This window comes from Hippocampus bargibanti, linkage group LG03, assembly GCF_051943395.1.
Source record: "Hippocampus bargibanti isolate YZ-2025 linkage group LG03, ASM5194339v1, whole genome shotgun sequence".
Lineage (NCBI taxonomy): Eukaryota > Metazoa > Chordata > Actinopteri > Syngnathiformes > Syngnathidae > Hippocampus > Hippocampus bargibanti.
In genome coordinates this window covers 10301709-10326203 of record NC_142736.1, presented here as the reverse complement: position 1 = coordinate 10326203, position 24495 = coordinate 10301709, and the positions used below count along the sequence as shown (strand labels likewise).

General features: G+C 42.0%; 2 protein-coding genes across 6 annotated transcripts in view; one reads left to right on the top strand and one right to left on the bottom strand.

The window, feature by feature from the left end:
• Positions 1-1205: 1205 nt before the first annotated feature.
• map1aa (microtubule-associated protein 1Aa) lies at positions 1206-20177 on the top strand. The gene is made up of 4 exons (XM_088991881.1): positions 1206-1337; positions 1432-8260; positions 8339-8553; positions 13674-20177. Exons 2-4 carry the CDS (start codon positions 1561-1563, stop codon positions 13827-13829), a joined length of 7071 nt encoding a protein of 2356 aa, XP_088848007.1. The 5' UTR covers positions 1206-1337; positions 1432-1560; the 3' UTR covers positions 13830-20177.
• Positions 20178-22745: 2568 nt separating this feature from the next.
• ppip5k1a (diphosphoinositol pentakisphosphate kinase 1a) overlaps positions 22746-24495 on the bottom strand; it is a 48438-nt gene continuing 46688 nt past the window's right edge. For all 5 annotated transcript variants that reach the window (XM_088991879.1, XM_088991876.1, XM_088991880.1 and 2 more), the window contains one exon: positions 22746-24495. This exon is cut by the window's right edge and continues 771 nt beyond it. The gene's annotated coding sequence lies outside the window, so the exon portion shown is untranslated.

Sequence of the window (24495 nt, the reverse complement as noted above, 5' to 3'; positions counted from 1 at the left end):
ATAATAATAATAATACATTTGCTTTCTAAGCACCTTTCAAAACTCTCAAGGCCGGTTTACAGTCACAGGATAAGTGTGTTTCTGTGAGTGAGCAGCGGCAGCCACACATGCCAGCGTTCACTCAAGTAGTAACTCAAATAGCTAGAAAGCTAGCTAGCTAATAGACAGCTAATAGCTCGATAGATAGCAAATAGATAATAATAATACATTTTGTTTCCAAGCTCCTTTCAAAACTCTCAAGGATACTTTACAGTCACAGGATAGGTAGCTAGATCAATAGAGAGCCAATAGATATCAAATATAGATATAGATATAGATATAGATATAGATATAGATATAGATATAGATATAGATATAGATATAGATATAGATATGAAAGTCTGTGGACTCTGTCTCCCACCTTCCTCTTTTGCTGATCTTCATATGCACTGATTTCTCATGCAACATGATGCTGCCATCCAGCAGAAGGGAAAAAATGGCCAAAAACCTTGAAAATCACAGTGGAGACATGCCAGACTACTGTATGCCCTTCTGCGATTTGACAAATTCACTTGTCAAAGGCAGTGGGCATTCCCTTTTTGAACAAAAAATGGGGAGTTAATGTGTACTAAATAATGCCTGTTTAAACAAGCTCATGACCCCAGTGTGATCAAATGGACCGAATGGATCCAATAGAGATGGAACAAGCTAAATAGTGGAGAATGAGTCATAAGAACAAGTGGATATGTTAACGCGGTGGAGGTTCATGAGCTATTGAGGGTTAATCATGGCATTAAATGTGAGGAGGAGCAGGATCATCTATGAAATACTGTGTATAATGTCCAGCCGGTGAAGTTGCCTTTGGACAAGAGTATGCGACTGATGTGAGGGAATCGTGTCAAAATTTGGGCAGTTTTGTGGACAATGGGGTGCTGGGATAAATTCCATGTCTTGTCTTTGACTTTTGAGTGTGAGCTGCCTTTCCCGTCGCTCCTGTATTTTGGTTTTCTATTTCTTTCTTTCCTTTCCTCTTCCTTTCATAACGTTGCTGCTGTGAAATGTAAATTTCTCCACTGCGCGACTAATAAGGCCTAATCCAAAATGACAAGATGAATGTCATAGTGCTACTTAAGGGTGTGAGATTCCATTTATGGATATCTAATGCTTATGGTTTAAATTCAGTGAGGTTATTGTGAAATTCCTGTACACTTTACCAGGTCCATTCTCTGATCACCGACTTGGTTGGAAATAAACTGCTGATACTGAGTGGGCAGAGCTCTCACCAAGGAGGTGACATCCTACTACAAGGTGGGGCCTTTACTTGGCAACACTTCTCTGATATCATCTCCAAGACACAAGTAGGTGCAGCTTGACTTTTTTTCTCAACTTTATAGTGATAATGGAAAATGTTTTCAAGACTATGTCGTTTTGCCTCAATGGACATGTTTCTAGGTGGTATCATTCATTTCCCAGGCCTCTCTCAAGCAGCCAGCAAGGCTTACTGTTTCCTGTCTAGGAGACGAGGGCCAAAGCCAGAATATCCTGGAATACCACTTGAACCCTGAACCTCACCTTCTTGAGATGGAAGGAGTGACAGCCTTTGCAGAGTATGTCTCAGAGACAGTCGATGTGCCCTCGCCCTTTGAACTTCTAGAGCCTCCAACGTCTGGAGGATTCCTGAAACTTTCCAAACCTTGTTGCTACATCTTTCCTGGAGGAAGAGGCGACTCCGCTTTGTTTTCTGTCAACGGGTTTAACATCCTGGTGGATGGTGGATCTGACAAAAAGTCCTGCTTCTGGAAGCTGGTTCGGCACCTTGACAGGATTGACTCTGTTCTTCTTACCCATATTGGGGCAGACAACCTTCCTGGCATCAATGGATTGTTTCAGAGAAAGATTGCAGAGCAGGAGGAGGAGGGCAACCAGGGATCTGGTTCAAGCAGTAGTGGTGAGTTAATTAAGAACCTCATATCCCCTGAGCTTGGGATAGTATTTTTGAACGTCCCAGAGAAGCTTCGCATGCCAGAGTCCACTCTAAAAGCGAAAAGAAGCATTGAGGAAGCATCACTTACACTCCAGCACCTCAATCAACTCGGTATCACACCTGAACCGCTTCACAGGGCAGTGAGTAACACCATTGAACCCATCACACTCTTTCACAAACTTGGAGTCGGAAAGTTAGACATGTATGTGCTAAACCCGGTCAAGGAGAGCAAAGAAATGCAGTTTCTTATGCAAAAATGGTCTGGGAATAGCAAAGCCAAGACTGGCATTCTGATGTCTAATGGTAAAGAAGGAGAAATATCTGTTCCCTATTTGACATCAGTTACTGCTCTTATTGTTTGGATACCTCATCGTGCCACAGAAAAGATAGTCAGGGTCCTCTTTCCTGGAAATGCACCACAGAATAAAATCTTTGAGGGCCTCGAGAAATTAAAACACCTTGACTTTCTGAGGTATCCAGTAGCTACTCAAAAAGACTTATCATCTGGTCCGCCGTTGCCCATCATCAAACAGACTAAAATGAAATCAAGAACTGACAGCAAAGAGAGCCTCAAAGCATCACCAAAAACAAACCCAAAAATAGTCAAGAAAGATGTTGGCCAGGAGGAAGATTCCAAGAGTGAAACTCCTAAAGACAATAAAGTGGATAAGAAAGAGGAGAAAAAAACAAAAAGTCAAAGTCTGAAGGCCACGAAACAACAGAAAAATAGCGAGGTTGCCCCTGTGACAGGAAAATTTGAGAAGAAAATGTCAAAGGAAAAAAGTGTCAAAATGGACAAAGTGTCTCGAATGGATGAAAAGAGAGACAAGGAGAAAAAGGAAATCAAGAAAGAAAAAGGAAAAAGGGATGAAAATATAAGAAAAGAGGATAAGGAAAAGAAAGATCTCAAAAAGAAGGACACAAGTAAGCCTGAATTGAGAAAAATTATGAAACCTGACCTCAAGCCACTCACCCCTGAAGTGAGAAAAACTTTACATAAAGTCAAGACTCAGACTAAAACCAAGACAGAAGAAGACACAATAGCTAAGGAGCATGCAAATAGTCAAAAGCAAATTCCAGAGAATCTCCGCGAAGAGGTAGCAGCTGCAGCTCTTGCAGACAGGTCGATTGCATCTTCCCCTGAGGACCTAACTGAGGACTTTGAGGCTCTGAAAAGAGAAGAGATATCTGAACCCAAGACCGAGGCTGTCCAGATATCTGAAGTGTCACTACACAAAGACACCAACGTTTCTACATCATTTTCTCCTGAAGACAAAATCATGAAATCATTTTGTATGACGACAGAAAGCGTTTCATCCGGGTTCCCGGAAAAAACAAATGAATACGAGACAAACAAAAAAGAACAGATTACATCTCTGCAAAAGGCCAATTCGAACAGTGGTGTTTACTCGAAATATGAAGACAAGACACCTGAGGATTATGGCAAATATTCTGCAAAGGGTGACCAAAAAGACATATCAAAGAAGAGTGATAGCTCAGAGGAAGATGATGATGTCATTGAAAAAGCTGAGCTTGAAGGCACAGAAGATGATGCATTTCTGAAGTATAAAACACAGGAGATCAAAAAAGAAAGCAGTGGAAAAGAATCGGAAATCAGACCAATTGCACAGCTTACCTCATCCACTGCAGCACTACCAGGACAAGGAGCAGTCGCGTCGGCCTCAGAGCCGTTTTCCTTTATCCAAGATGAAACCATCCCTGCTTATTCTGAGACTGAACAGACCATCTCTGATGAGGAGATTCATGATGATACAGAAGAGAGAATGACACAATTACGATGTAGTGATGTCCCGAGAACCTTTGACTCCGTGCACAGTTTGAAAGAGATGAAATTCTCTGCTCTGTCTGATGTCGTGGATGTCAAAACCAAAAGCCCCATGGGAGGTCAGGAACCACAGGTTCCAGCTTACCCTGCTGTTGTTACGGCTCCTCTTGCAGAGGAGGAACACATATCATCTGCCACATCCATCACAGAATATGACAAGATGTCTTCATTTGCCACATCTGTAGCTGAAGACCAGTCCATAGCATCCATTACAGCACCTCAAAATGAGGAAGTTGGAAGGAACTCCCTCCTTATTGATCCCATCAACAATGCGCCGTCTCATCCAGAAGGCACCCACGGAAAGGACTATCTTCATTCCGCAGGGACTATTTCACCCACATCCTCTCTGGAAGACGACAAATGTTTTAAGTCTCCTTCCTCTGATGAGTACCAACCCAGCATTCATGAGATGGAAAGTGATGCTAGGGCCCATCCTGTTCACGATGAAGATGATGATGATGAAGAAGAGGATGAGGATCAAACTCCAAATGTTGACATACCACTGGTTAAACTCCAAGAAGGCTATGAACATGCAGTATCCGTGCTACTTAAGGAGAAAGAGAACTCACACTCTACCACCGTTTGTTCTTCTTTCACCCCTGACAAGCAGCACCCACCGACTCAGGCTGTCAATGACAAAATGTCTCCATCGAGCATAGGTGGGTTCACGCTAAGCAGTGGAAGGCAACCTGCATCGGCAACGATACCTCTCACCACTGGTTTGGAGTCGCATTATAGGAAAGACAGTGGCGACAGATGTCCAAGTCCTGATGATAATACTGTGAAACTGGCTTCACCCACACAGTCGGTGCCGACGAGCAGTGACTACTCTCCAGCGGAGGAACAGCTCTTCAAGACAGAAGAGCAGGCAGCGGTGACCAATTTGAAATGTGACACTCACAAAGTAGAGAAGACAGTCACAATTTCTGATCATACATCCTTCATTGGACTGACAGGTGACAAAACAGCATTTGAAACATCAGAAGAATCTGAAGAAGACAGTGTGGATGAAGATGACTATTATACGAAAAAGGATCTTCAACCAGCTGTTAAGGCCAAACTTATGGAGGCAAAAGAAGGATGCTTCCTGGAGGACGACTTAACAAATGAGGCAAAGGCTTCCAAGGTACAGACAGACATTGAAACTTTAGAAAAGTCCCAAAGTGTAGGTGGAGGACCTAAGACACCAATTATAGCCTTGGATGAGCACAAAACAGTTCAATTCACCACTGGATTAGAATCAAGGTTCTCTTCAATCGATCCAAGCAACTCAGAAAAGTGTCAAGAAACCGCTGACATTACGGATCGGTCTTTCAAAGGCCCAGAGAAAAGTGTTCAATTTAGTATGTGCGATTTCCCAGAAAAGGAGAACAAAGAGAAAGCCACCTACATAAGACAAGACACACCTTATGTGCATGGCAAAACATTCTCTTATGGTGACATTTATGACAGCAAACCAAGTTCCGTGGAATCTGATTCATTTCATCAGGAGTCCTTCAATAAGGTGGAGAAAGATATTTCAAGGGATGCAATGGGTTTGCCGCCATACCCTGTAATAGCAAGAGACAAGATGTCAGAGAAGGGTGACTTCACATCTTCATATGCAAAAGAACCTTCCACCTCCTTGTGGCTTGACTCTACAAGCACTTCAGATGCTCATTCTGTGGACAAAGGAGCCAATAAACCTGAGCCATTTGAATACATAGGAACTAGGTTTCCTTCAGTGGCAGACAGGCCTGAAGCATCTTCTACTCTTTTGTCATCGGAAAAGAATCCCTCGTCTATTCCAGTGCAACCCGCCCCCCCAAAACCACCAAGCTGTTTCCCAATGACAAAGTTCACCAAAGACGCTGGTCCTGATGACCGCAATCAAGACGCATGTTTGGAATTTGATATGCGGAAACTGACAGCTAGGGATGAGGAAGATTACGAAGATGATGAGGAGGAGGTTGATGAGGAAGATGTGGAGGAGGAAATTGAAGATGATAAAAGTGCTTTTGATTCTGACATGGAGAAAGGTGCCAAAGAGAAGTCAGAGAAGGAAATAACACATCCTTCATGTGAAACATTTAGCTCACATAAGCCCGAATTTATGGTTTCCATGGCTGGATATGGCTTTCACAGTCAGGGGATGCCTGCTGTGGAAGAAAACTTCTCTGGCTCGCTCACAAAGGTTGCAGATGAAGATGTGGCAGATTCCACAATCTCGTGTGGAAAGTCAAACGGGGGGTCAACAGGTTCCTCTGGTTACCTCCCAGGGTTAGACCTGGATGAATGGGAACAGAATAAATCACTTTTACCAAGTCAGACCACTGACAAAGTTAAAGAGGACATTCCCTTGAAATTAACAGAGAGAATTTTTTATCAGAATGATGGAGATGATCTTGATGTCACTAAACCTCCTTCCCCGGATCACCTAAGCAAGAAATCACCGGACACGAGCTTTCACTATACAACCACTGCTGCCCCCGGGTACTCCTCATCCTCTGCTTACAGCTACTCCTCCTCTACTTCAGGGTCCTTCTCGACAAGCCGTCAGCTCGGAGAAGATCTGGGAACACCTGCCACAGCCGAGCCACTGTTTGAGTACTCCTCCTTTAAAGAAGAACAGTCCTCGATTTTAGACTCTCCATTCCCCATCTTAACTGGTAGCAAAGATGATTATCTTGAAGTGTCTGAGAAACAGATGACCGGTGCAACCACAGCGGAGTCCACCTCCAGCTTAGCCCACTTTTCACCCCTCAGCCCATTTGAGGAAGTCAAACCCTTCCCTTTACAGTCAGCCCATGTTTCTGCTCAAGACAAAAAGGAACAGACATCTTCTCTCTGCAGCTTTATGGAAAAACATCCACAATCAGACTGCTTCTATAGGCCTGAGTGGTCTGAGGTCCCAACACTGGACTCTGCAAGAGGCTTTGGGCACTCACCAACTATGCCGTCTCAAGAAACCGCACTCTCAAAAGATGCAGCTAGCGCTGCTCTTTTCGGTGTCACTTCTTCAGCACAACCAGACACTGGAGGAAAGCATTACTTTGAAGAGAGCGAAAGCAGTGAAGAAGAGAATGAGGGAGATTATATGGAGGACGTGACTCATACACCAGCCTCCAGTGGGTTTACGGGTACCTTGACAGCTGAAGGTGAAAAGACAAGCAGTGGGCTTCCCGATGTTCTTGGCTCCTACATGTCGTCAGCGCTTCAAGATAGCAAGCCGGACAAAACCAATGGGACTGTAGAAGTCAGTGCAAGTTCAACCCTCCTTGCTGGCGCGGCAGCTACTGGCGCAGTCTCAGGCACGACTAGGATGGAGTCCAGAGAGGCTACCGGAGGCTACAAGAACTCCTATGAATGGGAGATGTCGAAGCCTCAGATAGGGAGGATGCCCGGCGACTCTCCTCCCCATTATCGTCATGACGATGAATTTGAAGAGGAGTGTGAAATGGAGCCAGAGCACCCAGCACGCCCACTTTCACTCTCATCAACGAATCAGCCATTTCATTCTTCCTTCTATGCTGATGAGTGCAGTCAAGAAGGGCACGATGATGATGATGATGATGAAGAAGAGGAGGATGAAATTGACAGTGATCAGGATATTGCTGGGAAAATACCCAAGGGAGCAGCATCTCCATATGCAGGCCATACCTCTCCAGGATATTCATCCTGTGAGTACAAGCAATACAAAACTGACCTTTCACCTTCATTTATCAACCCAAGCATGCAGCAGCTCTGTAGTGATGAAGATGATGAGGATCAAGGACAGCAGAGTGACCAGTCACAGGAGGGAGATAAATATGACATGTCAGTTAAGAGAAGGGCTCACAAGCAGCCCCACCCTCATCAGACCCACAGCAGTTCATTCCATCAAGCCGGTGGCATGTCATCACAGTTGTGTCCAGCGACAGAGGAAACACCACCGACTTCTATTAGTGAGTCCATCGCCTCTCAGTCAGACTCTGTGCCTCCAGGCACAGAGGAGTACCCGTCAGTTGTTTGCGAAGGCAATATCGATTCAGATGAGGATGCAGACTATCTGCCTATCGACAAAATATCCGCCACGGGGGAAGGCAGTCATCCGTCTGCCTCCTGGAAGAACCACGATCCAGTCCCTGCATCTCAAAAGGACCCTTACCCCCACCCTCCACGCCCTGATGTCTGCATGATGGATCCTGACTCCTTGCCTCATGCCCCTGTTAAAAAAGAGCTAAAAGCTAAAGGGCTGAAGAAGGCATCTGGGAAAACAAAATCAGCATCCCCAGCAAGGCGCAAACGCTCCCCCCTACCTGTCAGACAAACATCCTCTCCTCGCAGTGTATCGTTGAAAAAGAAGGAAGCGGACAAAAGTTCACGCATGTCTCGCTTGTCGGATGGACAAGGATCGAAGGATGATGATCTTTCAAGGTCAAGTTACAACCCTGGCAAGGTGCAGACTAACAGTGGTAGCAAAAGCAGTTTGGGTAAGCTAACCCTAACGCATGCTCTAAAAAAAGTATAGACTTTTGATGATTTACTTTACCTCTCTTGTAATCTACCAGGCTCTCAGAAGGCGAGTTCTACAGCTCCTATTTATGTCGACATGGCCTACATTCCCAACCACTGCAGCGCCAAGAATACAGATCAAGAATTTTTCAAACGTATCCGCTCTGCATACTATGTGGTGAGCGGGAACGATGCTGCAAGTGGTGAACCGAGCCGAGCGGTTCTCGATGCACTACTGGATGGAAAAGCTCAGTGGGGGTCAAATCTGCAGGTAAATTTTCAGTGCTGTGCTATTTTGCCTTTCGTGTAACTTCTATTTCACTATATTTTCCACACGGTCGTTTTCCTAAAAGCTGACCGCCTTGTAATCTGATGTAACTTATTTATGGTGTTTCACAGTGTCCTTATATTCCCCAATGAATTGTTTCCAGGTTAATGTTTCTCTGCCATTGAGTGGTGATTATTAGCAGGAATCATTTGGAACTTTACTAAAATGTCAATTTGCCAACACACACTCACTTTCAGCGACTTTGTGAGCTCTGCGTAATCATTATGAAACAAAGGTACAGTGATACCTTGGTTTACGAACCCCTTGGCTTACGAACTTTTTGGTTCACGAACGTGACCTTTATGAAAATTCTACCTTGGCCTACAAACTATTTTTTGGTATACACACAGAGCTGCCACAATGAGTGATGTGTCGTTCGCGAACGAGCCCGTTCTCCTAACAAGAAAATGGTGGCCGACTGTTTTGTCCTCTATTCCCCGCCCTCAGTCTTCGGTTAAAGCCACGTGATTGGTCAAGAACGCAGCTGTGACGGGTGGGGGTTACAGACAGAGAGAGAGTGAGGCCGTTCTCCCAAAAACAAAATGGCTTCTTCGGTTAAAGCCACGTGATTGGTCAAGAACGCAGCAGTGAAGGTGGTGAATGGTGGAGAAGGATGGTGAGAAAATGGATGGAAAACAGTGAAATTTGGACTTGTTTCAACTTTGATAGTTCAAAAGCAGAGTGTAGACTGGAAGGTTAAAATATCCCATCAACCAGGCTCCACAAAAAACCCGCACAAGCCACCTGTACACTTGATGCAAAAAGCTATCAACCCAGCGAAACAGAACACAATTGATGAGGAAAAAGGTAAAATTATCACAGAGAAAGCACCTCCAAGGAATCATTCCTGAAGATGGTGAAAGAAGAAGGCCACATTTCTCATCAAGTGTTTAATGCTGAGGAAACTGGCCACTCCATTCCATCAAGCCATCAACGACCATCACAAAGGTAAATAAAATGACTTTATTATACGGTACAGTTTATTTCTTTAATTATAATATCATAGCACATTTATTATACATAAAATAAGGTATATTTTGTGTAGTTTTAAGGCTTAGAAAATTAGAAAGTAGAAAATTATGTTTTATGGGGACCTGGGAACGGATTATTCTCATTGTTAATGGTTTCCTATAGGAAATTATTTTTTGGGATACACACTTTTCGCCTTACACACTCTGTCTGGGAATTAAGTTGGTACGCCAAGGTATCACTGTAATACCATAGAAAGCTACTGACTAAACCAAGGAAGGAGGAGGCAAGCAAAACTTCTGAACCAGGGGTCGGCAAACCAAAATGTCTGGAGCCGCAATAAAATTAAAAGCCTTTTATAAGCCTCACTATGAAGGCAACACATGTGGTATGTATCTACAGTATATTTGCCTACTATCAAAATGACTAAGTTGTTTAAAAATACATAATGAGCATCCAGGAGGCAATGTTTGCAAACATTGCAAACTCATCTAACTCCACATCTTTACAGCATTGGAAAACGTTAAGAATGTTTCTGTCGTGTTTGTCCTCCTACATAAAGCATATTAAAACAATAAATATATTTTCAAACATTTGAAAGAGTCAGAGGGCCACTGGGTGGCGCTAAAGAGACGCATGCAGGTCATCAGCCGCATCTTGCCCACCACTGTTCTAAACATTTTCAGCCCTTTGTAAATGTTTTTATTTTGGTTTATTTATGTCAAATCAATTGTCTTTGTCTATATTCATTTTGTTATGCCACATACACAGTATATTCATATGTTTCATGTTGGTGATTGTGACCGGTTCTCCCGACTTGCCAATGAATGAACCTTGCATTTTTATGGACACTCCAACCCAATTTATGAACTGTCTTTCAAATGTGAAAAATAGCCCTTATCAGTTCATATATTTGTCTTAAGGAATATGCAAGATATGGCATTTCCATACTATTTCACAGATACTGGGAGGAGGACATGGAAATAAATTAAAATAACATGCACTGCGATTTATCAAGATTGCGTCTGTTTTTATTCAGTTTTAATCGAATCAGAATCAGAATCAGAATCATCTTTATTGCCAAGTATGTAGAACACACAAGGAATTTGTTTCCGGTAGAACACGCTGCACTAGTATCGTTGTCAAAAAAAACTGCTAAGTGGCACTATACAGTTCCATTTTGGCTACTGTTGAAAGAGTTCAAAGAGTTAATGGCTTGGGGGAAGAAGCTGTTTAAATGTCTGCTGGATAAACGAAAGTGCAAAGTTAAAGAAATTAACATTTATTGAAAAATGGAATCACTTTCAACATTCAAAACATATAATCACACAACGAAATACTCAAGCTCAATAATATCTACTTGTGTTAAACTCCACAAGATCATGGATCTACAACAAACTCGCCACGGACGCCCTCGCTATCAAGCGCAAACTGTACACGTGTATCGTTGCCAAGCACACAGACGTAGGCTACCTGCAGTTGAAATGTGCATACTCGGCACGGCAGCCAATCAGAAGTCTGCTTCATGCTTCGGACTTTCCCAAGGGTTATAGGGTCGTGCATTTGCATATCATTTTCCAAAATAGATGCCCAGAACCTCAGCCCAGAAGAAAGATTTTAAAGAAGCAAAGAAAATTTGTGACGCTACAAAATGTAAACTTACATTATACCGTGACTGTAAAGTGTACTTGAGAGTTATGAAAGGTGCTTAGTGGCTTGTTTGTGGCATTGTGCACCATGATGAAAAATGACATTAAGCAAAGTTGCATTTGAGGTAGGTCGATGAGAAGGTTTCTTCAGCCGTCATCTGTACAAAAGTGAAGGTTTCGGACGTTTCGCCTCCTATCCAAGAGGCTTCGTCAGCGAACTAAAGTCTGACTGGTCGTATCGGCCCCATTTATATATCCCTAATGTCCAGACATGGTGGCGCCGGACACAGCTATGATAGGTCCCTACTCTCAGGTTGGGGGGGGGGGGGGGGGCAGGGGACCCCTCCCTGTGGCCCCACTGATTGTTCCTACATTCCTGACTAACGACTGGCCTATTACCCCCACTCACCCCGGTATCACCTCATCAGCATAACGACCCTCATCAGCATTGCGAAAGTTGCCCAACCTGTTTTTCCTAAGCAGGCTATTGTATGAACGATCCAAATTGAACCTCACCCCACCAGACCGGTTTAATGATGGATTTTGTTGTTTTATAAGAATCGCTTCTTTTGCCCCCCTTTCAAACCATCTATGTTCTTTCGCTAAGATTTTAACCTCATTGTCGTCAAATGAGTGGTTGCTAGCTTTTAGGTGCAAATGTACTGCCGATTGAGGCCCACTAGTATTATCCCTGCGATGTTGATAAAGTCTTTTTTGAGAATTTGTTGAGTCTCCCCAATGTACTGCTCTTTACAATTTTCATTCTTACAATGTATGGAATAAACTACATTACTTTGTTTTTCATTTGGTAGCCTATCTTTTGGATGCACAAATTTTTGCCTTAACGTGTTTATCGGTTTGAAATAAGTAGGAATTTTATGTTGCCAAAGGACTCTTTGTAATTTTTCAGAAACTCCTGCAATGTACGGTACTGCTACTCCTCTCCTTTTAGAATCTTGAGAATTATTGGTTTAGTTCGCTATTCTTTCTTTCTGACATTTGTTGAATGACCACTGAGGGTACCCACAGTTAGTGAGTGCTCTCCTGATATGTTTTGACTCCTTTTCTCTACCTTCAGTGCTAGTTGGTATTAGTTTAGCCCTATGCTGGAGGGTTCTGATAACTCCTAGTTCATGTTGTAAAGGGTGGTTAGAGTCAAAAAGTAAGTATTGGTTTGAAAGGGGGGTAAAAGAAGCGATTCTTATAAAACAACAAAATCCATCATTAAACCGGTCTGGTGGGGTGAGGTTCAATTTGGATCGTTCATACAATAGCCTGCTTAGGAAAAACAGGTTGGGCAACTTTCGCAATGCTGATGAGGGTCGTTATGCTGATGAGGTGATACCGGGGGGAGTAGGGACCTATCATAGCTGTGTCCGGCGCCACCATGTCTGGACATTAGGGATATATAAATGGGGCCGATACGACCAGTCAGACTTTAGTTCGCTGACGAAGCCTCTTGGATAGGAGGCGAAACGTCCGAAACCTTCACTTTTGTACAGATGACGGCTGAAGAAACCTTCTCATCGATGGACCACTCCTGTACGACTGAGAGCTTACACAGACGTATTTGAGGTAGGTACAGTAAAAAAAAAAAAAAAAAAAAAAAAAAACTTTATACTTTGTGACAATGTTTATTTTTGCAATTACTGTCTTATTGTGTTTCAAGTTGTGAAAAATGGGGCAGGCGACTTTATGGCTGGGCAGGCAACTGTTCAGAGTGGTCTGCCCTGTTGTCCGCTAACTTTTTGTCCTGGCTTTCAAACACTGTTTTTACTGTAATTTGGACAAGTTCGGCGGGCCGGATTAAAAAGCCTAACGGGCTATATGTGGCCCGCGGGCTGTAGTTTGCCCATGTCTGCTCTCTGTAAATAAAACGTTATTTTAATGGTATTGTATTGTATGCTCTTTAGTGTGGCTCCATCTAGTGGATGCATAGTGGAACCGCAGCCACAATTGTAGCTTTTATTCTATGTGCCTTATAATGTGGTGCGCCCTATGAAAAACTTAAAATAGGCCACTCATTGAAGGTGCAATTTGTAACCCAAAGAACCTTATAATGCATGAAATATGGTTCATTAATCACTCATATGACTTTGTTGACCAAAAGCGTGTTTAGGTTTTTCATATCAATCTCAGCTCATTTTGCTTAGTTATGTTTTTAATAAAATCATATCTTTATGTGACAATTTAGGTTCAAGATTGTTGTTAATATTACTTCTCCTTTTAATTTAAGGAAGTCCATCCTCAGAATTGAAGGCTGAACCTCTGATTTGTTTTGTGTATTTGTCACTCATTGCACTTATCCAGCATCTTAGTCCCCCCCCCCCCCCCCCCCCCCCCCCCCCCCCCCCCCCCCCCGCCCCACCGCCTTTGTTCTGAAGTTAAGGCAGTTCAAGCTTTTGCCCCATCAAATGTGAAATGTCCCAACACTTTTGTATTCAGGTGACGCTGATTCCAACCCATGACACAGAAGTGACTCGTGAGTGGTACCAGCAAACACATGAGCGTCAGCAGGAGCTCAACATCATGGTCCTGGCCTCCAGCAGCACTGTCGTCATGCAGGATGAATCTTTCCCCGCCTGCAAGATTGAGTTTTAGGGATACTGTGGCACGCCGAGCCTCCATAATGTTGTGTCCTATTTCAAACATCAAAAATGCCTTTTGTCCCTTTTGTGGTAACTTAACAAAACTACTGAATACAAATTCACTTCTTTTTTCACTTATTCGTGAAGCTTGTGGCTGTCACAGCAATCTGTTTTAGACTAAGTTACTGTACACTTGTTTTTAAAGGACAACCGACACCCCCGGACAAGTTGCGTCCATAAATTGTAAAATCAGTTCAAATGACTTCTACTGAGCACATTTTACAAAGGATTCCACCGCATACAGTTATATTTTACGTTTTAAGACTCGCGCTGAATATCCAGGAAGTCTTGCTTTCGAGTTGATGACGACGCCTGACGTGACGTCACGTCAGGAACGCCCCTGACCGAGAAAGCGACACACAATGCATTTTGGGTACTTTGTTTGGTCTGAAAACATCGTGTTGATGGTGAAATTAGAAGGAAAAACACATAAATAAATATAAACAATAAATAAATAAAAAATGGTGAATCGGTATGTGTCGCACCAACACTACCAATTGCGGTATAACCATAAAAGTGGAAACAAATTCTCAGCAGACAAATCAGCCCATTTCCAATGGAGCTTGTGCGCCATCGTGTGCATTTTCTTGGAGCTACATTGGAATCCAGACGGCTCTAATTGACACAGAAGGACTTCTTTAATCAATTGCAAACATTTATGCTTTCCTCTTCAGAACTATTTGAATCATATTCATAACTGGATGAGTAACAAGAAAGCATCTTCTCCGAATCTGAAGCCATTGTTTTGATTCTAGAGCAAGGCAAGACGTCCTGGTGTGACGTCACAAACAAGGGGGCGGGACCTTCTGAAACTCGCCATTTCCGAGGTCATTTTGAAGCAGTTTTGGTACACTAAAAATATCAGCCTGCGTGTTTTGGGTATTTTAGATGCTATAAAACGTCATTCTGATGTCAATTAGGAAACAAAAAAATGGTGTCGGTTGTCCTTTAAAGAATAAAAGGCCATTTCTGAAAAAAATAATTAATTGCTTTGTTGCTGTTCCTTCAAATGGTATGAATACAAGTCCACCTTTAGGGAAATACTAATTGCTGTCCTCTCCAGTGTCTGAGATTTAAAGTTCTTTTTGCAGTATAGCTGATCGTATTGAAACATTGTGCCGGTAGAAAATGACTATTGTGGTCAATTTCCGAACTTTGATGACGGTTTATGTGTTTGAACTTTGTGCCTCCAATCGACATTGTGAAATAGAAAAGATTCAAGTAGGGGCCGCAGTGTCCTTTCAGTGTCTGACCAATATATTTGCTGTAGCATAGGAAAGATTTTTCTTCAAATTGACACACGGTTGTGAACTATTTCTAGGTTGAAAATAACCTGTTTCATTTAGGATTGATGTGGATTTGTCTGATAATTTCTTTTTTTTTTTAAGCGCCGTCAGATGTGCTGTCCGAAGAAGTTTGACCAATCCTTGACAAATGAGTGCATTTGAAAGATGTTAAACCTCATATCAGCCACTGCACCTTTTTCCAAAGCGGTTTCCAGGGATGAGAAATGTTCAACAAGGGGGATGTTGTTTTGCACACTGGACGACACGTGGGATGGCGTGATTAGTGAGAGAGGTGAGACACATGTGCCTTTTAGTCCTGATGTGGTGGGAGATTGCAAAGATGGAATTGAATGTGTATTTGTTGTTGAGAATAGACTTGCCCTGTTGCATAGTGATTGAGGATTTGACAAGCTCGTCTCAAGAGTTTTGTCTGCGACGTGAATGCAATGACTCACGTTTTGCAAGTCGAGCACTTTCTAATCTAAAGCATCAAATCAGTGTTCCAGTCATTGATTTCCACAACCTGCCAGTTTGATTAAAAAAAAGCACAAAGAACAACCAGTGGACATAAGTCAAAATAGGCTTTCATAGTTTACCCTTTGAGGGACAGTGGTGACTACAGTGGACAGGTTATCGTGTTGTCAGGTTACAGGTTGACATTGTTGGTTTGAAAATTTGGTTGAAATTATTGTATCGATCAGTTGGAGCGAATTTTCTTAAACGTTGCTTTTCTTTTAAAGCACACATTCATTCTTCATCTAATTAAGACCACAAATAGAGATTGTGGCATCAAAACATGTGATCAGAATCAGAATCATCTTTATTGCCAAGTGTGTAGAACACACAAGGAATTTGTTTCCGGTAGAACACGCTGCACTAGTATCATCATCAAAAAATTGCTAAGTGGCACTATACACTTCCATTTGGGCTACTGTTGAAAGAGTTAATGGCTTCGGGGAAGAAGTTCTGCCGGCACTTAGTAAAAAGGGTCCTAATCATCCCAGGTTGCAGACGCATACCTGTCAACCTTGGCTAATAGCTGCCCTTATACATGATTACAATTCCCGTATAAAAGTTGTAGTACGCCGTACATTATTTGAAATGATAAAAAAAAAACCACTAAGACAAGCAGAAATGCGCACATTATGCTTTCATAATCGACCGTACGCAGTGATAAAAAATATATACATATGATCGAGTATTAAGTTTGCTCCCCTTATTAATGATTGCGATCATAAACTTTACAAACACACACAACCCGACACATAATTATTTACTTATAGCAAGAATAAAAACATGAGACTTGCTTTTGGCTACATTTTCCGGCAGTTTTAAAGATCGTAAAATCAACTTGCAGCAACTTTTACGTCCTTTTTACACGGATCGCAGAACGAAAACTGAGGACATTTTGTCAACGATTTTATCCATCCAGCGTATTCACCTTGGAGACTCTCCCATTCTTTTTGGTGGTGACCCGATCCTAGAGTTTTTCTCTTCTTAGTGGTTCTCCCATGCTTACTTCTACGTTATAACTAGTTGATTCCTCAATTGCAACACAAATGCCGGACTTCAAATACGGAAACGGAAATACAAAATCAAACGAAAACAATGTGACGCGCATATCATGCTTCATCGACAAAGACTCGATAATCGCAGATTTTTTTTTTCATCGTATAAAAGTTGTTATACGGAGTACACAATTAAAAATGATGAAAAAAAAAGAATAAAATACAGGGAAAATACAGGGAAAACGTATAAGTTGACAGGTATGCAGACTGCAGGTATGTAAGAAATCTCCTACTCTGAAGTACCAAAGGCCAACATTGTTGATGTAGTATCCGACTTGACATTCTACATCTGCGATTGTTATTGTGCCGTGAGACGAAGCTCCAAAAGGCAACTTGCCAGTTTCCGAGAGTACAGCTCAAGTGCCTCGTGGGGTATTTAAATATCCGATCAAGATTCTGTTGGTACTGCGTCATCCAAAGCAACTCGGCAACAGATATGTCAATTTCGATAGTAAATTATTTCATAAGTCAACATTAAGGCACATACAGTACAGTGATACCTTGGCTTATGAACTTAAGTAGGTTCCCAGACAGTGTGTAAGGCGAAAAGTGTGTATCCCAAAAAATTAATTTCCCTTCAGAAACCATTAAAATGAGAATAATCCGTTCCCAGGTCCCGATACAACATAATTTTCTACTTTCTAATTTTGGGGTTCCATTATGCATCCACTAGATTTAATTTTCTGAGCCTTAAAACTACACAAAATATACCTTATTTTATGTATAATAAATGTGCTATGGTATTCTAATTCAAGAAATAAACTGTACAGTCTAATAAAGTCGTGTTATTGACCTTTGTGATGGTCGTTCATGGCTTGATGGAATGGAGTGGGCGGTTTCCTCAGCATTAAACACTTGATGAGGAACGTAACCTTCTTCTTTCACCATCTTGAGGAATGATCCTCTTTCTCTGTGCTTTCTCTGTGGTAATTTTATCTAGATCCTCATCGATTGTGTTCTGTTTAGCTGGGTTGATAGCTTTTTGCACCAAGTGTACAGATGGCTTGGGAGCCTGATTGATAGGATATTTTAACCTTGTAATCTACACTGCCTTTGAACTATCAAAGTTGAAACTCTCACTGTCGTCTGCCTGTCTCTTTAATGTTTAAACCACCTCCCCTCACTGCTGCATTCTTGACCAATCACGTGGCTTCAACCGAAGACTGGGGGCGGGGAATAGAGGACAAAAAAGTCGGCAGCCATTTTCTTTTTGGAGAACAGCTTCACTCTGTATCTGTAACCCCCCCCCAATACTGCGTTCTTGACCATTCACCTGGCTTTCACCGAAGACCGAAGCAGGGAATAGAGGACAAAAACAGTCTGCTGCCATTTTGTTGTGAGAAGAACAGGCTCGTTTGCGAACGACACATAACTCATTGAGGCAGCTCCATGTGTATCCCGACAAAAGGTCGTATGCCAAGGTAATATTTTCATAAATTTAACGTTCGTAAACCGAAAAGTTCGTAAGCCAAGGGGTTCATAAAACGAGGTATCACTGTATATTTATTTGAAGGGAAACAAATCATGCCCCAAACCACATATTACTGTTTAGATATCCTTCAGTCTCAACATTTTCAAAATGACATACACCAAAACATGCAGAATTGTTTTCTAAATGCTTAACTGAAGTCAGTGAATTTGTTTTCAAACATTTATTTCCTTCGTTGTGTGAGTTTTGAATTGGTTTGTTTAACCCGATCTTCCCTGTAATCAATAGATGCCTTTTAATTGCTTTAATTGACATTTTTGTGATTTTAATCATGGCTCTTCGCATGTTTTACTGTAAAATTTGTGTTCCGTGCATTGGGAAAAATGTCAATGCCAACTAGAAACCAAAATTAATCACCCAACAAATAACGAGTCCAATGCCAATCACCAAGGTCGATATTTTTACATCCACAAGTTGATACAACTCTCGCTGGAAATTCCTCTATTTCCTAGTGTCATGTATGACCAACCGTTGCACATCAGCGAATATGACAGCTTTTCTCTTCAACGGAAAACAGGCTGCGTGAGGTAGCTTTGGTTGATTTGAATGTGATGAAGCAGATACAGGCTGCGTGAGGTGGCTTTGGTTGATTTGAATGTGATGAAGCAGATTACCTTTATGTTCTCTTAGGAGGACTTAGAAATCTCCTGGTGGCCTTGTTCACTGCACATCCAATGGCTTCCCGTAGGCCAGCAGCACATCTCGAAAAAGTCATGAAGGGCACTTTAAGACATCAACCACACATTAATTCAACAAACATTTACATACTTTAGAGAACGGGTGTCAAAGTCAACGGGGCCCGAATCTGGCCCGCCACATCATTTTATTCAGCCCGCCAAAACAAATCAAGCATCTCAAGTGCCATGATGCTTACTAAAGTCCGAACCAAAATTTCCTATTTTTGGATGTAAACCACAATAATCATTCTTGACTTCAGATTTGAAAACTAGTTATTCGTTAATTTGTTGTGCGCTCTATATGTAATATGAGGAGGGAATTAAACATTCGAATGTTTTTCCCAAATTCATAACGGCCCTTGAAAGGAAACCGTAAGCAGAATGTGGCCCACGGCAAAAAAAAAAACGACTTTGACACCCCTGCTTTAGAGGGACAGGATACAATTGTCAAAATGTGAAAGTGGAAGATTGCCTTTGTCAGTTTACCCTTTTCCTGCCGTGATGGCCCAAGTAATCCCTAACCGCAATACTTCTAGGATAAACAAACTGGTCATAACTATCTACGTGTATACGAGAGATATGATTTTAAAGAGTTTTGATGTTTCTCTTTATTCTTTAATTGGTTAGTTGTCAGATCTCCTAGGCAAGTGAACCTCAGACGTAATGTGTCCAAGAGCTTGATCGTGGCGTGGAGTCGAGCAAGTCGTGCTGTGAACTCCGTGCGACGCTGTGCGAGTCTGTGTGTCCAAAGAGTGACGCCACAACTTTACTACCTAGCATTCAGACATAACTCAAAAATCCATTTTTGATTGCTGCATTTTTACCACATGCGCTTTGATTCCTGCTGTCCTCCACTGAGCAAGGCTTCTACGTGCATGTGTACCCTCACAAATTTCAAAAGCCGGTGAGTAATTAAATTAAAGAGAAGTGCTGTTATACAAGTTAGATTTTGACGTGCTATCCGGTACTGCGGAAGTTCGTGAAATATCTGCATTGTAATGTGAAGAAAGCTGCTTTTTTTTGTGCTTTCTCCTTCTCGTACACCCTCCGCCCCCTTCGCCTATTTTGAGTGCAATAGTCAGTTTTACTCTTCGAATGTGTATTGATTAAAAAACAAAAATAGAGAAGATAGCTATTGTCTAAAGGGAATTGTGTGATGAAGACAAATAAAACATCATTTACTGAAGAAAAATGTCTGCCATTATCTTGTCTCCTCACTGTTCGCACGAAAAGTTGTAATGGGGGAAACCGACCTCTCGATCGAACAATGTGTTTATGGAATCAAGGCTATGATGGATTGTCACAGAATCATAGCAGGCCTGCAGAATTAATTTTTCTTTCACATCGTTTAAGTTTTCTCAACATTGGACACTTTTTTTACTTAAAGGACAACCGACACTTACGGACAAGTTGTGTGCATAGTTTGTAAAATCACTTCAAATAACTTCTACTGAGCATATTTTATTCCACCGCATATAGGTATATTTTACGTTTTAAGACTCGCGCTGAATATTCAAGAAGTCTTGTTTTTGAGTTGGTGACGAACGCCCCTGACCGAGAAAGCGACACACAATGCATTTTGGGCTCTTTGTTTGGTCTGAAAACTTCATATTGATCCGTGTTGATGGCGAAATTAGAAGGAAAAAACATAACGCGATGGTGAATCGTTGTGTGTTGCACCAAGACGACTATTTGATACTAGTTGACACAAATTCCTAACAGACAAATCAGCCCATTTCCAACGGAGCTTGAGCGCCATCTTGTGCATTTTCTGGGACGCTACATTGGAGTCCAGACGCCTCAAAATGAGACGGAAGAACTTCTTGAATCGATTGCAAACATGTATGCTTTCCTCTTCAGAACTATATGAATCATATTCATAACAGGATGAGTAACAATTTTCTCCGAATCTGAAGCCATTGTTTTGATTCTTGAGCAAGGCAAGACGTCCTGGCGTAACGTCACGAACAAGGGGGCGGGATCTTCTGAAACTCGCCATCTCCGAGGTCATTTTGAAGTAATTTTGTGACACTAACTCATTTTATTGGTGTTTTGCATTTGACTAAAAATATCAGCCTGCATGTTCCGGGTATTTTAGATGCTATAAAACGTTTTTATGATGTCAGTTAGGAAACAAAAAAATGGTGCCGGTTGTCCTTCAACCAGTGTAATGGTTTTATACACTTTTCCTTTCATCTTAGCTGAAACCCTTCTATCACACATCACACCTGACATTTTTCTCCAGCCGTTCCAGCCTGCCTGGACACGCTTCTTTACCTCTTTTCCACACTCTCCATTGCTCTGGACAGTTGACCCCAAGTAATTAAAATCCTCCACCTTCTTTATGTCTTCTCCCTGTAGCAACACTCTTGTGTACTTGGATGCCTCTCATTCACACACATATATTCCATCTTGCTGTGACCGATCTTCATTCCTCTACTATGTGTCATCCGCGAAGCAGTGGAAGTGAATGCCAAAATTGCGGAAAATATTGCCAAGAGGAAGAAGGTAGGTAATAAAGAGAAGGGGCCCCAGGACAGACCCTTGGGGCACACCAGATGACACAGGAGCGAACCGTGAGGTGAAGGAGTTGATTTGGATAAACTGTGAGCGATCAGAGAGATAGGAGTGAAACCAACGAAGTGGGGTGTGCGTGATGCCTAGGGTGGAAAGTCTGCCGAGCAGGATGGGGTGGGAAATGGTGTCAAAAGCCGCGGTCAGGTCGAGAAGGAGGATGGAGAGTGAACCGGCATCGGCTGCCATGAAAAGATCAGTCGTGATTTTTATGAGAGCCGATTCAGTACTGTGGCGGGGGCAGAAACCAGACTGGAATTGTTTGTAAAGGTTATTGTGAGTTAGATGAGAGTGAAGCTGCGAGGCAACAGTCTTTTCAAGGATTTTGCTAATGAATAGAAGATGGTAAATTGGACGCAAGTTATTGAAATCGTTGGGATCTGAGCCTTGGTTTTTCAGGATTGGAGTAACAGCTGCGGTTTTGAGTGTGATAGGAACAATTCCAGTTGATAATGAGGAGTGAAGAATGGTTGAAATAAATGAGAGAAGAGACGATAAGCAGGACTTGATCAAGATAGTAGGGAGGGGGTCGAGCTGACAGGAAGAATTCTTGGATTTGGTGATTATGTCTGAGATTATAGTGGGATGGGAGAGTTCAAAAGCGGATAGCAGTTGGTAAGGAGTAGAGAGGTTTGGAGAGGGGGGTGGGACAGAGGAGCTGAGGTGCTGATGGATTTTGTTGACCTTTTCACTAAAAAACATAAGCAGAGCATTGCAGGTAACAGAGGAATAAAAGTGTGAGGGGAGAGACATAGGAGGTTGTATGATTTTGTTATATAGGGAAAAGAGGACCCGTGTGTTTCCAGAATTCGAGTCAATGAGTCCAAGGTAGTATTGCGATTTTGCGCGTGTGATAGAGTCCTTGTAATGGGTGAGGTGAGCTGTGCACATGTCCCCAGAAAAACACACATACACATGCATGCACATGCACGCGCGCGCACACACACACACACACACACACACACACACACACACACACACACACACACACACACACACACACACACACACACACACACACACACACACACACACACACACACACACACACACACACACACACGCGCACACACGCACACACACAGGGCAGTCATTCACTTGAATCAGTTTGGTATTACAAACAAGCATTGAATATTTAAGTCGTCCTAAAACTCAATATTCTGTGGGTCCTACAATTTGAGTGAAAATGACAAAAACCCTGGCACTGGAGTGGACACATTTGCACATCATCTGGTAGTGAATGAGCTAAAAAAAATCACAAGTCAAAACTTCTGCTTCAAGAAACCAGTTTATTTTTCAATCAGATCACTCACATTGAAAATGATTTACTCTCCCAAACAAAGACATAATTTAATATAATTCTTTGTCAGAAGCCACGTACAGTGAGGCAGAATGCTTGCCACTTGGATTTCAACAGTGAAGGGAAAAGATACCTCTGCACAGAAGCAAAAAAAAAAACAGCACACATCCATTCTCAATGGCGCCATTATTATCCCAGTTGACACCGACAAGATGATTGGACAGATAGAACGTTTTTATACAGATCCGTAAACATCCTGTTATTTCATTGCTAGTTTAGTCTATATGGATGTATGTAGTTTATTAGATAACTTTGTGTATCTGTAGGGTGTACTGTAACATTTTTATTTTCAGTCTAATATCCTGTAACACCCTCTTCATTGCTGATAGGCCTGGTCGAGATGCTGTCATCACGGCTGTATGATAAAACCAGGTGAAAGGGGCGGCCCTTTCGCTTTTGGCTTTCCCACCTCGACCAGACATGTCCCTCTATTGTCTACAAGAATAAAGTAGTCTTTTTTGTTCACCACGTTGGTCCCCGCTGATGTTTCATCATAAAACGCCATAGAGCCCAGAACCAGAAAGAGATCATTTTTTCCCAACATTATTGATCCCGGGTTTCGGCACCAATAATGTTGGGAAAAAATGATGTATCTCTTTCTGGTTCTGGGGTCTACGGAGTTTTATGATGAAACGTCAGCGGGGACCAAAGTGGTGAACAAAAAAAGACTACTTTATTCTTGTAGCAACGAGGAGGGTGTTACAAGATATTAGACTGAAATAAAAATGTTACAGTACACTCTACAGATACACAAAGTTATCTAATAAACTACATACATCCATATAGACTAAACTACAAATGAAATAACATAGGATGTTTACGGATGTGTATAAAACGTTCACAGATGCAACAAATCACTCGTTGCATCTTGCAGTGTAGGATCACAGCTAAAAGTGTCACATGAGCTTTATCGGCTACTTAAAGAGAACCCGAGCAGGTGTGGGGTCAACATGGGTGCTACATAAGTGCTTGCCACAATAAAAGCGGCTTCAAAAAGCAAATCTATTTGAGTATAGTAGTCATTTTGAAAAGTTGCACAAACACCACTGTGCTTTTTCAACTAACAATATAACCAGGATTGAATATATCCCTCTCTTCAAAACACTTTGTCAAAATAAATATTTCTTTTCTAACAGGGAACTTGAATGACATCGAAGACTTTGGCAGTTAGTAGTACTACACATATATCTATCTCACTTTAGAGGAAAACTGCCAACGCAGCTCTGAACAAATGACAAAACGGCGTCAAGTCAGCAGGGTGTTTGATTAACATCAGTATTGTTTTTAAGAAGTGTTAGCATATATGACCTGGTATGCAACATGAACAGTAACAGGTAAGACATATTCTTAGCTGTCTTTATGGATACCCTTTGGGAAAAAGTGGTACCCTGACCTACGAATGTAATCCGTTCCATGATTTCACTTGTAACTTAACTCGTATCTCAGATTGTATAGTGAGACGCATGATTTTGGTTTATAACACCTAACAAAACAAATTGACAAAAAATGACAAAGCTGGTGCACTCGCAAGTCATGGTGCCGCTGTAGAAGCATGGAGGAAAACTGCATTGTCAGTGCTTGGGTTCCAACCAAAGTTGACATGATTGACTTGACTGAAAAGCAAAACTGAGCACTGAGCAAACGGTTCACCGACAATCATGTTAG

Coding starts and splice junctions, on each gene's coding strand:
- map1aa (XM_088991881.1), top strand. CDS start 1,561: ATGGAAGGAGTGACAGCCTTTGCAGAGTATGTCTCAGAGACAGTCGAT. Junction 8,261..8,338: donor TGGTAGCAAAAGCAGTTTGG/GTAAGCTAACCC, acceptor GTAATCTACCAG/GCTCTCAGAAGGCGAGTTCT. Junction 8,554..13,673: donor AGTGGGGGTCAAATCTGCAG/GTAAATTTTCAG, acceptor TTTTGTATTCAG/GTGACGCTGATTCCAACCCA.